Source organism: Chlamydomonas reinhardtii, chromosome 13 (genome assembly GCF_000002595.2).
Source record: "Chlamydomonas reinhardtii strain CC-503 cw92 mt+ chromosome 13, whole genome shotgun sequence".
Taxonomy (NCBI): domain Eukaryota; kingdom Viridiplantae; phylum Chlorophyta; class Chlorophyceae; order Chlamydomonadales; family Chlamydomonadaceae; genus Chlamydomonas; species Chlamydomonas reinhardtii.
In genome coordinates, this window is record NC_057016.1 from 4,867,739 (window position 1) to 4,880,270 (window position 12,532).

General features: G+C 64.5%; 2 protein-coding genes across 2 annotated transcripts; both read right to left on the reverse strand.

Annotated features, from left to right (window-relative positions):
• Window positions 1–3: 3 nt before the first annotated feature.
• Window positions 4–3,147, reverse strand: CHLRE_13g605750v5 (uncharacterized protein). Its single transcript, XM_043069874.1, has 2 exons — window positions 2,955–3,147; window positions 4–2,561 (listed from the first exon to the last, which is right to left on the reverse strand). The coding sequence occupies exons 1-2, from the start codon at window positions 3,024–3,026 to the stop codon at window positions 1,305–1,307; spliced, it is 1,329 nt and encodes a 442-aa protein (XP_042917849.1). The 5' UTR covers window positions 3,027–3,147; the 3' UTR covers window positions 4–1,304.
• Window positions 3,148–3,305: 158 nt separating this feature from the next.
• On the reverse strand, window positions 3,306–11,903 carry CHLRE_13g605800v5 (uncharacterized protein). Its single transcript, XM_043069875.1, has 15 exons — window positions 11,484–11,903; window positions 11,215–11,334; window positions 10,888–10,962; window positions 10,641–10,755; window positions 10,343–10,470; window positions 10,007–10,099; window positions 9,675–9,855; window positions 9,354–9,460; window positions 9,162–9,206; window positions 8,814–9,014; window positions 8,581–8,661; window positions 8,190–8,351; window positions 7,683–7,856; window positions 5,493–7,520; window positions 3,306–5,379 (listed from the first exon to the last, which is right to left on the reverse strand). Exons 1-15 carry the CDS (start codon window positions 11,547–11,549, stop codon window positions 4,117–4,119), a joined length of 4,839 nt encoding a protein of 1,612 aa, XP_042917850.1. The 5' UTR covers window positions 11,550–11,903; the 3' UTR covers window positions 3,306–4,116.
• Between the last annotated feature and the right edge of the window lie 629 nt (window positions 11,904–12,532).

Below are 12,532 nucleotides of genomic sequence, written 5' to 3' on the forward strand. Positions count from 1 at the left end.
GTGGAATAACAGCTTGTCTAATTACACCTCATCTCGAAGACCAACCCAGGATGTTGGGTCTTCCTCTGACGCGGGCCCAACACACGCCCGCCCTCTGCCTACCTGTCCTACAACAGCCTCAATTCGAGCAGATAGAAAACACATTCATGCGAGTTTTCGGCGGCTATCCGCAGGCTGTAAGTGCGCAGAGACATGTTTGTAAAGTACAGCGTGACAGCCCCTCGAGCCTTGAACTGTCTGATTTAATACGCTAATGTCTGCACCGAGCCGACAGCCATGCGAGACGATAGGGCCTTTGTATCGCGAGCAATCAATCAGTGTAGGGCAGCGGCAGCCCATGGCCCCCCACTTGCCAGCAGCTCACGCTGATACAATACTGCAGGGCCCGAACCAGCGGTCCTTCCGCCTCAACGCGGCCTTCACTCCTTTATCTGCGAGCCACAACCCCTGTCACGTTAGGGCCAAACGCATCACTCCGATAGCACCTACGCAAGAGCTATAAGACGAACAACAAGGATAACGGCACAGCGAGTATCACGTTAGGTGGGTGTCTCTAGCGGCCCGCGACTCAGCACCAACCACTCCCCACACCAGGTCACACACCAGGTCACTCCAGAGTACCATACCATCGCTGCCTGTCTCAAACCCGCACACAAGGTCACGTCATCAACGCTTTCAGCAAAAGTGAAGACAACCACGAAAGAACATACTCTACACTCACACTACAGGTTTAAGCGGCTACTTCCCAGATGGCTGGATGAAGGACTCAAGGACGCACCCATTTGCGCACACGTTCCTGCGATCGCTCAGCGGTCACTGGCATCAACTGAATGCTTGTAACACTGCGTCAAGTCAAAACAGCATTGAAGTCTTGTCAAGCCTCTTGGCGGTGTTCGCGGCACACAGTCAGTCCCTAATCGGACAACGTAAGGTCAGAACATCTTTAATAGAAAGTCAAGAGTTCTTGAATCAGATCTCACAGGTCAGTCACACCACAGCTTGGCATGGTCTGTCCCCCATGCACGCTCTGTACTATACCGGCACACCATGCTTGGCCGGTACTCGCAGCGCTGCAATCACACAGGCAAGAAGCATATTATCTGTACATACTCACGATTTTCTTCTCCACAAGCATGTGCCCAAAAGACACTGAACGCGCACCGCAAGACCCAAAAGCACCCCATAGCGTCTGTATTTACAGCTAGCTACTCAAGTCACTCCAGTCCTGCAAAACGCTAATGGTTATGTTGCCCACAATACACGCCGCGTGCATCATGCGCGCAAGCCAAGGCAGCACCAGCTGTTCAGGCGACGCGGGTGCAGCCGAAGACATAGTTGCAGGCCGACGTGAGGCAGTACCGCTCGTAGGCGGCTGCCGCAGATGCACCACTGCGACCGCACGCCGCCTCCAGCTCCACCACCGCCACCACCTGCGCCACCACCGCAGACACATCGGCCGCCGCGCAGCCGCCGCTGCCAACGGCAGCAGCGGAAGCGGAGGCACAAGCAACGTCTGCCTCATGCTTCAGCCAGGCCGCGGCCACGGCCTTCGCGGCTGCCACTGCCGCGGCCTTGGCTGCGGCTCCTGCCTTGGCGGCTGCCGCCGCCTTTGCCTCTGCGTCCGGCGCGACGCAGTAGGCCTCCAGCGCCTCGAACTCCTCATCCAGGGCCTTGTCCTCCTCGCTGGACCACGACTCGCCCGAGCAGGAGGACATCAGGCTGAGGCTGCGGATGTAGGCGCCGCCGTGCAGCCCGCGGCATGTGCTGCCGCCGCTGGCACCGCGGGCGCCGGCTGCGGGCGCCTCGGCGGCCTCGGCGACCGCGCAGTCGCAGTCGGAGCTGATGACGGGGCTCAGCCGCCCGCCGCCGCAGCCTACCGCCGGCTCCTCGCGCTGCTGCTCCCCCGTCTCGCTCACAGCGGGGCACGAGGAACTGCTGTTGCTTGCGGCCGGTTGCGCCACCGCTGCCGCTGCCTCAGCCGCCCGCCGGACCGCCTTCTTCGCGGCCTTGCCCCGCCTGCTGGCGCGCGGGGCCTGCTCAGCGACGGCCTGCGCGGCCTCCACCTCCGCCCGGTGCTCCGCCATCATCTGTTTAAACCAGCCGTGCTCGGCCTCGAGTTCGCCTAGGTCCAGGCCCAGGCCCGCCTGCTCCATGGCCGCGTCCTCTTCCGCCATGTCGGCCCAGCGTGTGCTACCGCTGCTGGCGTGGCTGCTGCCGCCGCTGCTGGCGTTGTAGCGGCTGTAGCAGCTGTAGGCGCTGGCGGTATCGCTGGTGGTTCCTACTGACGCCGCGACGCCTGTTGCCTGCGCTGCGTGCCACGGCTGTTGCGGTTCTTGCTGCGTCAGCGGCGCGGCTGCAGCATCCAGGGTGGAGCGCGGTTTCCGCTGGCTCGGGCGCGGCGGCCTCTTGGTGGAGCGCGGCGGCGCCGTGTGATGGTCATTTTGCCGTTTGGAATCATGCCCGCAGTTGCGCTTGGAGCTGCCTCCGCCCCGACAGCAGCTGCTGGCCGAGGTACTGGCGTTGGGGTCGTCATGGCGGCGGGCAGCACGCCAGTCGGAGGCCTGCGCAGAGTCAAAGTTAAGTTTAGTACCGAATGTGACTTACGGCTACTGGGAGGATTACACATCAGAAATCAACTTATTTTCCACAAGCCAGGTCGCGAGCTAAGAGCGCGACCCTGCGCGACGCGCTTAGTACACAGGCAGGGCCGCACTGTTCGCTCTTGAACGGTTCTTATATCATACAAGAGGACATGCTGACACGACAGAAAGCTTACGCAAACACCACTAGCGCCGCGACCGACGCAAGTGCCTGGAAGGTCACCTCGCAGAGCGCTACTGGGCGACCTAACCCATTCACGCCGCGCATTATCTGGTGCAAGCGAGTATATGCCCTGCTACGTGCTTCACAGCAAGGCCCTCGCAAATGGCCCATAGAGGGTAAAAACGCCTCACCGAGGTTGCATGCAGGGCACCCTCGTTCACTGGGCGCTCCTGGGGAGCTGAGCGCCACGAGTTACGTGTCATGGCTATGCTGATACGTGAATTTCCAAAACACTTGTTGCTTGGGTGCAGGGGTTCACTTCGATCCTTTTGGCCGCGCTCTTCGTCGCTGGTGAGCCAGTACTTCCTGTCTCGGTTGTGTCAGTGGATATATGGTGTGTTGCCAGTGAATATTATGGCTTTCAGAGCTCGGCGGCGAGGGTTAAGTCAGGGAATAAGATGGGGCATGGTCAGAGATGAGGGAGATGAGGGCTCGTCGGGCAGCGAAATCTTTCTTTCTCTTTCCCCAGCTCCCAGATCAAATACAATTGACATTTACACATCAAGGCGCACGGGGGCCGAACCACAGGGCCGGACGGGGGCAGAACCCTAGTCCTCACCTGTACCTTCGGTCACTGCATCCCCACCTGACTTGGCACTCTTGAAGACTTCGAGCGTTGCTTACATTGGTCAGTCCCATGCATTGCAGAAGCAATCACTGCACGGCATTCTGCTCCCAAGCGGCCCCACCTCAGGCTGCCTCCCACTGCACCGTGACCTGCTCTGCCACTTGATCCCGGGGCCATGCGGCACGTGTACTCACCATCAGCACCCCACGGTGCACCGCCAGTCAGCTGCTGCAGTGCACACGCCACTTTCGTTGCCACCAGCACAATTCAGCCCCACCGAAGGCACGGCAGTTGCTGGCATCCCCCGCCCATACTTGCTGGTGTGCGCGGCATGCAGCGCTGCCAAACCATGCCCCACCTGCAGTCGGTCCATCCACCATCAATCCATCATGCACAGGAGTCTCTCACGCCGATCCCGAACTCATTCGGCACACGCCTGTCCACCTAGCCCTACAGCTCTCCTGCATACGGTACACACGGTAACTGCTTGCCTCGTAAGCCGGGGTCATCCGCTCGCCTGCGGCGCAGCGGCACATCGCCCTTGCTAACAACACGCTCCTCCTCGCAACATCGCGCGCGCCTCTCGAACTCCAGTCTTAACACGGAAGCCACACGTGGCCGCGTAACGACTGAACTAACTCTACCTCTGCCAATGCTCCCGGCCGACAGCATTCCAGCCGACGACATTCCACGCCAGCCTGTACTGCAGTGTCACAAGGAAGGTTCTAGCCAGCCGTCGGCGGCGGCGCGCCAGGCGCCTGCGGCTGGCCTGGCATCATACCCGGCATCCCGGGCACGCCCTGTTGCTGCTGCTGCATCTGTGCCGCCGCGGCCGCCGCGGCCGCGGCCGCCGCAGCCTGCAGGCCGGGTGGCAGCTGCCCCGGCTGCGGGCCCGGCTGCATGGACAGTTGCTGTGGCAACCCGCCCGGCATCTGCGGCATACCGGGCCGTGCAGCCATACCCAGCAGGGCGTTCTGACCCATGAAGGCAGCCAGGTTCGGCGGCACCTGGCCGGGCGGCATCCCCGGCTGGCCGGGCTGGCCGGGCGCACCGCCCGCCGCCGCCGCTGCGGCAGCGGCCGCAGCTGCAGCCGCCTGGTGCTGCGCCTGGAACTGCGCGAGCGCCTGCTGCTGCTGCTGCGCCAGCATGGCCGCTTGCTGCGGGTTGGCGTGGCCCTGCGCGGCTGCAGCGGCTGCGGCTGCGGCCTGCTGCTGAGCGGCGACGGCCGCCTGCTGCTGTTGTTGTTGCTGCTGCGGCGTCGGCGCCGCACCTGCGGCCGCACCAGGCGCTGCCTGGCCTGCAGCAGCGGCAGCGGCCACTGCTGCAGCTGCCTGCTGCTGGGCCATGTGCTGCTGCATGGCCGCCATCGCCTGCTGCTGTTGCTGAGGCGTGAGGCCCGTTGTCCACTTGGGCATGCCTGGCTGGCCGTTCATTGCCGCCTGCTGCTGTTGCTGTTGTTGCTGTTGCTGCTGCGCAAACTGCTGCTGCATCGCGGCCAGCGCTTGTTGCTGCTGCTGCTGTTGCTGCAAAGTTGGCATGCCGCCCATCGTGCCTGGCATGCCAGGAATCGGGCCCGGCTGCCCCGGCATCCCCGCCGGCTGTTGACCCGGCATGCCAGGCTGCCCCGGCATACCTGGTTGCCCCGGCTGCGGCTGTCCTGGCTGCCCCAGCATCTGCCCCGGCTGCACTCCCGGCATCTGGCCAGGTTGCATTCCCGGCATTTGACCCGGCTGCATGCCGGGCATTTGGCCCGGCTGCATTCCAGGCACCTGCCCAGGGACCTGGCCCGGCATGCCGGGCTGTTGCCCTGGCGCCATCTGACCGGGCATGCCGGCGGGCTGTCCGGGCGCGGTGCCGGGCTGCATGCCTGGGGCCGTGCCCGGCGCACCGGGAGTAGGCAGCGCGCCAGGCATCATGGGTGGCCGTGCACCTGCAGCCGCCGCTGCCGCGGCGGCACCGGCAGCCATATGCTGCATCTTCTGCAGGGCCTGCCAGTGGATTCCAGGTGAGAACGATCTTAGATGCAAAGCCTTCTGGTGATAGCGCATGACAAGGTGCCATCAACAAGAGACACAGACGACGTTCCTCACACACAACGTACCTGCATCTGCGCCGCGTTCATGGCGGCGTTTGGCATGGCACCTGGCTGCAGCCCCGCCGCCTTCTGGGCCGCCATCTGCGCCGCGATGGCGTTGTTCATCGCCGCGTTAGGCAGCCCGCCCGGCATCGTCCCCAGCATGCCCGGCCGCAGCTGCGCTGCTGCCAATGCCGCCGCCTGCATCTGTAGCTGCGTGGGCTGCGTCCCGGGTGGCCGCTGCTGCAGAGCCGCCGCCGCGGCGGCCGCTGCTGCTTGCGCGGCCGCCTGCGCGGTGCCGGGCGCGCCCGGCGCACCGGGTGTTGTGCCAGGCATGCCCATGGGCGTGGGTGTGGGCGGCTTGTTCATGTTAGCAGCAGCCGCGGCGGCCGCGGCAGCTGCAGCAGCGGCGGCCCCCGGCATACCGGGCTGCTGCCCCGGCAGTACCATGCCAGGCGGCATGCCCGGTGGCATGCCAGGCTGCGGCTGCCCGGGCTGCCCCGGCATCGCCCCCGGCTGCATCGCCCCAGGTTGTCCAGGCTGAGGCTGTCCGGGCTGTCCGGGTTGGCCCGGCTGGCCGGCCGCGGTCGCGGCAGCCGCCGCTGCCGCCGCCGCCGCAGCGGCAGCCGCAACTTGCTGTTGCGCTGCCGCCATCTGTTGCTGCTGCTGTTGCTGCGCTGCGTTGGCGGCCTGTTGCTGTTGCTGCTGCAGCGCCTGCTGCGCAGCGACTGCAGCCGCAGCTGCCATGTGCTGCTGCTGTTGCTGCTGCTGGGCCTGCTGCTGCGCAGCAGCCGCAGCCATCTGCTGCGGTGTCGGCGGCTGCCCCCCAGGCGCCGTGCCGGGAGCCCCAGGCATCATGGACATTCCCGGCGCCCCAGGCGCCCCGGGCTGCCCTGGTTGCCCAGGCTGCCCAGGCTGCATCTTCTGCTTCTGTGCCATCAGCATCGCCTGCTGCATCTGCTGGTTCGCGGCCATGGCCATGGCAGGGTTGGGCGCGCGGATGGGCGGCATGCCTGGCAGCGAAGGCACCTGCTGCAGGGGCGGAGTGGGGACGCGGCCCTGCGCGGCGGCGGCAGCCTGCTGCTGCTGCAGCGCCGACGCCGCGGCCGCCATCTGCGCGGCAGTGGGCTGCGGCGCGCCAGGCGCCATGCCCATCGGCTGCTGTTGCGCACCTGGCGCACCCGGCTGTGGCAGCTGGCCTGGCGCAGGCGCGCCAGGTGCACCCGCCTGCTGTTGCTGTTGCTGCTGTGCCTGCTGTTGTTGCGCCTGCTGCTGCATCAAGGCAGTCTGCTGCTGCATCCGCGCCGCGTTTTGGGCCGCTATCGCCGCGTTCTGCGCCGCCATAACCTGTGCAGCGCCAGGCTGCCCCGGCTGCTGGCCCGGCATGCCTGGTGGCATCCCTGGCTGCATGCCCGCAGCACCCGGCTGACCCATGCTGGGTGGGAGCGTGCCCGACGGCATGCCTGGAATGGACTGCTGGTTGGGTAGAGAGGCGCCGCCGCCAGACAGTTGCGAGCCGTCAGGCTGCTGCATCATCTGGGGCTGCTGCTGTTGCTGCATTCCCGGCTGCATTCCCGGCTGCATGCCTGGTTGCATGCCGAGCTGCATGCCGGGTTGCATGCCGGGCTGCATGCCAGGCTGCATGCCGGGTTGCATTCCTGGCTGCATTCCTGGCTGCATGCCAGGCTGCATGCCAGGCTGCATGCCAGGTTGCATGCCAGGCTGCATGCCGGGCTGCATGCCGGGCTGCATGCCAGGCTGCATGCCGGGCTGCATGCCGGGCTGCATGCCGGGCTGCATGCCGGGCTGCATGCCAGGCTGCATGCCAGGCTGCATGCTGGGCTGCGCCGCGCCCATGCCGCCACCGGGAGGCTGCGCCATGCCTGGCGCCGCCGGGGCCGGCGGTTGCCCGAGCCCTGCCGCGGCGGGCGGCGGCGCGGTGGCGCCACCAGGCATGGCTGGGCTGCCCGACATCAGGCCGGGCGCTGCCGTGGGGTCGCCGATGCCAAGGCCAATGCCCAGCTCCATCGGGTTCAAGATCCGGCCGCCGTTCCCCTGCAATGATGGTGGCAGCGCGGTTCTAGTATGAAGCGAAACAGCTTGCCAGACACCCTATGGCAGGCAGCAAACGCAATGAGCGCATTGCCCTTAATGCTTGCAGCGCGTGTCAACATTGGATACGTCCGAAAGGCTGGCTGCCCGGCTCGCGACACTCACGGAGTGCACGTTGCCGAACACCACATTGTGGCTGATGTGCTGCTGGTCTTGCCGCATCTTGTACATCTCCCGCTGCTGCTGCCGCTCCGCGCTCCGCTTGGAGCGGTGCCGCACGTACAGACCCGACACACTGTCCTGGTGCCGCCGCAGCGTGGCCTCCGACACCGGCAGCACCTGCGCATGCAGGGCGAGAAAGTAAACGGCGGGCCGCGGAAAGAGCAAAGAGACTGAAGTTTCAAGAACGAGTTTAGGGTAACATTCCTCAAAACAGCTCACGGCTTGGCTTGGCCTTTTGGCCCACACAGGCGGACCCGCGGGTACGCTGTGCCGGTGCCCGCATTTCCGAGGCCGCTTTCTCCGCATGGCGACCCGCAAGGCCCCCGCCCCCACGCCCCTTCCCATGCAGACTGCCGCGTGCGCACAGGGCGTGACCGCGCAGCCCCGCCCGCCCCGGTGACCCAGGCGCGCCCACCAGACGCGCCCACGCCCCCTCTCGCTCACGCCCACCTGGTACAGCACCTCCTTGGCCTGCTGCTTGGGCATGATGGCCAGCGACAGCGCGTTGGCCTGCTGCGTCTCCGGCAGCATGTCGTCGCCGTTCTCCTGCTGCCACGCCTTCACCAGCATGGCGTAGCGGTACTTGCACATGTCCGGCCGCCGGAACACGCCCTGCATGTCGGGGTAGGAGAATGACGGGAAGGGGTCGGGTGCTGGGGCGTTCTTGGTGTGGCTGGGTGCATGAGGTGCACGAAGTTTGTACTATGCGGTGGGTGCAGTGTTAAGAGAAGATGAGTGGCTAGGCGTTTGCGACACAGCGACAAGGCGCCGCAACCAAACGCTCTCTGTGCACTTGTCACAGCCATCCCCAACAAGCGTCCCCTGGCGCCCTGCCTCCCACCTGCATGCTGTTGGCGGAGCGCATCACGTCCGCCACCAGCAGCCAGTTCTGGCTGAACTCCGTCACGATGGCAGCAAGCACCTGCAGCACACCAGCGCGGCGAGCGCAGCATTGGCGGCAGTAGAGGGGCGGCATGAGCGGCAAACAGTACGCATCAGCATGCGTCCTTTCAAGTGTGCGTCAAGCGTCCTAGCCGAGCTCCGCCCGCCGAGCCCTGCCGGGTGCGCACGCACCTGGTCGTCGGTGCCGCTCCAGGCCAGGCCGCGCATAGAGCCGTCGGGGATGGTGGCGGTGCTGCGCAGCAGCGGGTGCTTCATGCCGCCCGGCACCGCGCCCTTCTGCATGCCGGGGTGCGCGGAGCCGTCCCGGCCCGGCGGGAAGCCCTGGCTGGGGTGGCCGCCAGGTGGCTTCTGCGGGCTCTTGAGCTTCTTGGACTGTGGACACGTGGAGTAAGGGAGGTGTTAGTGAGCGCCATGTCCGCAATTGCACGCAGTGGAGCATGCGTGCTGCATGCCTCCCTTGTATGTGTGTGTATGTATGTGTGCCTGATGCCGACATGCTGCCATGCTGGGGTTTCTCACCTTGTCATCCTTCATGCCGCCCGCGTTCTTCAGCTTTAGGCCAGCCTGCGACAGCATGCGAGTGCCGACAGTGAGAGAGGTGTCCACCACAGTAAGTCCCTTGTCAGGTGGCCCGGGTCCTCTCATGCACCAGGCTCTCCCGCCACTGTACGTTGGCTCCCCCCCAAAAAAATAACGCCCTGCCGTGTGCACCTTGGGCTGCCCCGACATGACCGCATCCTCCTCCTCCAGGTCCCGCGGCTTCCGCTTGCGCTTGTTGGCGGGGCCGTCGTCCAGGTCCCCCAGCGGGCGGTGAGGCGCTGGAGTACAAGCATAAGGGGCGGCAGCTTTGTGGTAAGAGAGAGCAAACTGGAAGACCGGGCGCACCCCGGGAGGTACGCCGGGAACGGTTCGACGATGGCATTGATGGGGCTCGACGCTTTGCAGCTGCAATTTCCAATGCCGAAGCAGCAACAGGATAGGCCCGCTCTGTCCTGCCCTTCCGCTGATGCCGCCCGCGGTTCGCCCTCTCACCTGCGCCTCCCATGCGCCGCATTGCGCCGCCCGCTCCTGCCCCCGCCCGGACGTGGTGACTGGGCGGTCCCTCCCCGAGCGAATCCGTGTCGTCCGCCGCCATCATCACGCGCGGCCGCGCGGCCGCCTTCTTCATAATTGGCTTCCGCAACGGCATGTCGTCGCCGTCCGCCGATGTGTGCTGCACAGAAAGCAAAGTAACGCACGTAACGACTTAAATCGTGTGCTTTGCATTCATGTTCCTAGGCCCCAACCTCAGCTGTGCACGGCAGCATTGGCCTGGCTCCACCCCTTGCAGCGCATTGTCCCTGCGCCTCGGCCCTAGTCCTCACCTGCGCGGTCTTGACCCACTGCACCGCCTCGAAGGCCATCTTGTAGTCGGACAACACCTCCGCGTGCACCGTCAGCCGCGCCACGTCCTCCTCCTGTGGGCCGCAACACGCCCAAGGCATTGAGGCATACCATTAGCGTGATGAGAGCACCACCAAGCAGAGAGAACGTGGCGCATGACAATGCTTCAGATTCGCCCCTTCAGGCTTACACATGCACCCGGCCCCGGCCTGAAGCCCCTGTCCCCAGATCGCCGCCACCAAACCCTCCCACAGTCTTGCGTCATTCTGAGTTTGGCTTCGAAATATCCCTTGCCCCCAACCCCCCCGGCTGCCTACCTCAAGCTGGCGCACCACCGCCTCCATGAGCTCCTCTGGGCTGATCAGCACCGTGAACGTCAGCTGCTCCGCCAGCGGCCAGCCCGGCAGCTCCTCCACCCGGTCCGGTGTGCCCGGCGCGGTCGGGCCTGGCCATGGACGTGGGAGCAAACACCACCGTGGCACAACCCGCATGTGCTATTTGTCGCGCTGCCACAGTGCCCCAGCCAGGCTGCCAGCAAACCAACCAGCCAGCCGGCCGATGCACGCATGACGCCCATTTCTAGGGCTGCCGTGCGTCGCAAACGTCCTGGCGCACCTGTGTCAACGCCTCCATTTGGAAGCGCCTTGCCCTTCGCGTCGTCCAATGCTCCCCCTTTGACTCTCCCGAGCTCCTCCGGCTTGCATTCAAGCGTGATTTTGGTCTCGACATGCTGCGCAAGGGAAGCGGTAGGACGGTTGAAGCCATGTATGGACGACTAAAATATGCGCGGCCGCTGCAGTCTGTCGTACTCGCTACTCCCAGCTTTATTTACCAGCCTGCACATGCAAGCCGGCGTCATTACCTTGAGCCGTTTCCGGTCAAACTTTGCCGCGTCATATGCAAGCCGCAGAGCCGCCGATTGCTTCCATAACCGTTCCTGTGCGCGCATGATATATTGATATACAACTCCTTAGTTTATTCATCCGTTGACCCAGGATAAGTGCAGGCGTCAGGCACTTGTTGTAAGCAGATCACCCGCCGTGTTGGCCTTCGGGTAAACGAAGGCCAGCCGTACGCTTTGCGGTTCATGTCAAGTGCCGTCTGCCTGACCTGCCTGCCTGAGTCAAGCATGTGACCCCGGCATTGCAGACCAAGCCACACCAGCATCCCGACTGTTGGTTCTGCGCACCTGCATCATATCCTCCGCGAGCCACTGCGCCTCCCGGAGCACGTAGTCCCAGTGCGTCGCGGCCCGCTTCGGCTCCTCGCAAGGGAAGTTGTAGGCCGCAGCCATGGACTTCCATTGCGCCTGTGACATTACGCATACGGGCGTGGAGGGAAGGGTTCAGACATGGAGGGCATCAAGGCTTCCCAAAGCCCCGGTGGGGTTCAGCGGGACTCCCGGACTGCGCCTGCACCAGCTGTCGCGCCAAGCGCGGGAACTCGAGCCCTTCGCACCTTAATGGCAGCTGCTTTCTCCAGCAGCGCATCCTCCTTCGCCTTCTGATCCCCCGGTGACGTCATGCTTTTTCGCGTCGTCTGTTCAGCTGTTGGGGCGGCGACTCAGTCCATGAGGGACCCCCTCCGCCCCAAGCTCCAGAACAAGCCGCTCTATGTGCGAAATAATCCCTATCGTCGTATCATGCGAAGCGGGGATTCCATGACCAGCAGCAGGGTTGACCTGGAGCTGGACCAGGCCTAGAACCCCCTATTTCGCTTGCTGTGTGTTGGAGCTGTGATCGTTTGTTGTGCAGTATAAATCACCACAAAAATCAGGCCAAGAGCGGGCCTCTCGCTGAAACTCGACGAAAGATGCAAAGTTTTCAGGCGTGCGGTCTTTCCAAACAAGAGGTAATTAACAGCGCAGTTCAGCGTGCCTTGAGTCAACACAAGTGTGGAACGGGTTTAAAGGTGCAAGCGAGGGACCGCACTCCCGCGACCCCAATCCGTACGCTTCCGCGCTCTGGCTCTCCAGGGCCTTTGTTCCGCGTGCACATGCGCTGCATGGTCGATACATGTGACACCTGACATAACAAAGAGGTAAACGAGCCAGAACCGCACGTGCACGCGCACATTTCCCTCGGCATGTCGACCAACACACTGGGGGAGTGTCGATAGCCTTCCACGCACGCTTACCACTTGCTCCCGAAGGCAGAGCTCCGGGCTTGGTGATGCCACGAGGCTAGGCACGTTGTCTAGGGCATTCCGGTTCAGGTGGGGGGAAGACGTGAAGGACACGACGCGTGGGGCAAGGCGCGCACAGGAAGAAGTGTGGCACGCCATCCCTTGCATGGCGCCACAGGGCGCCACACGGCGACATGTATCGCTACACCTGTCGCCGCCTGGCCCCAAACCACGACATAAGGTGCCAGGCTGATACTGTAGGCAGTGCGGCTGCGTTGGGCCCTTGGGGCGACGCCGCGACGGGGGGACACGGGTGGTACGATGGTAATGGCGGGCTGGGATGGTGGCTTGCTGGACGTGCGATGGGACAGGGTTTAGGCAGG

What these genes read in the sequence shown, in the direction of transcription:
- CHLRE_13g605750v5 (XM_043069874.1), bottom strand. Translation starts at nt 3,026, where the DNA reads ATGACACGTAACTCGTGGCGCTCAGCTCCCCAGGAGCGCCCAGTGAAC. An exon ending in GTGCCCTGCATGCAACCTCG is followed by an intron (nt 2,562 to 2,954) that starts GTGAGGCGTTTT and finishes GACTCTGCGCAG; the next exon opens with GCCTCCGACTGGCGTGCTGC.
- CHLRE_13g605800v5 (XM_043069875.1), bottom strand. Translation starts at nt 11,549, where the DNA reads ATGACGTCACCGGGGGATCAGAAGGCGAAGGAGGATGCGCTGCTGGAG. An exon ending in TCGCGGAGGATATGATGCAG is followed by an intron (nt 10,963 to 11,214) that starts GTGCGCAGAACC and finishes ATGCGCGCACAG; the next exon opens with GAACGGTTATGGAAGCAATC. An exon ending in AGTGGGTCAAGACCGCGCAG is followed by an intron (nt 9,856 to 10,006) that starts GTGAGGACTAGG and finishes CTTTCTGTGCAG; the next exon opens with CACACATCGGCGGACGGCGA.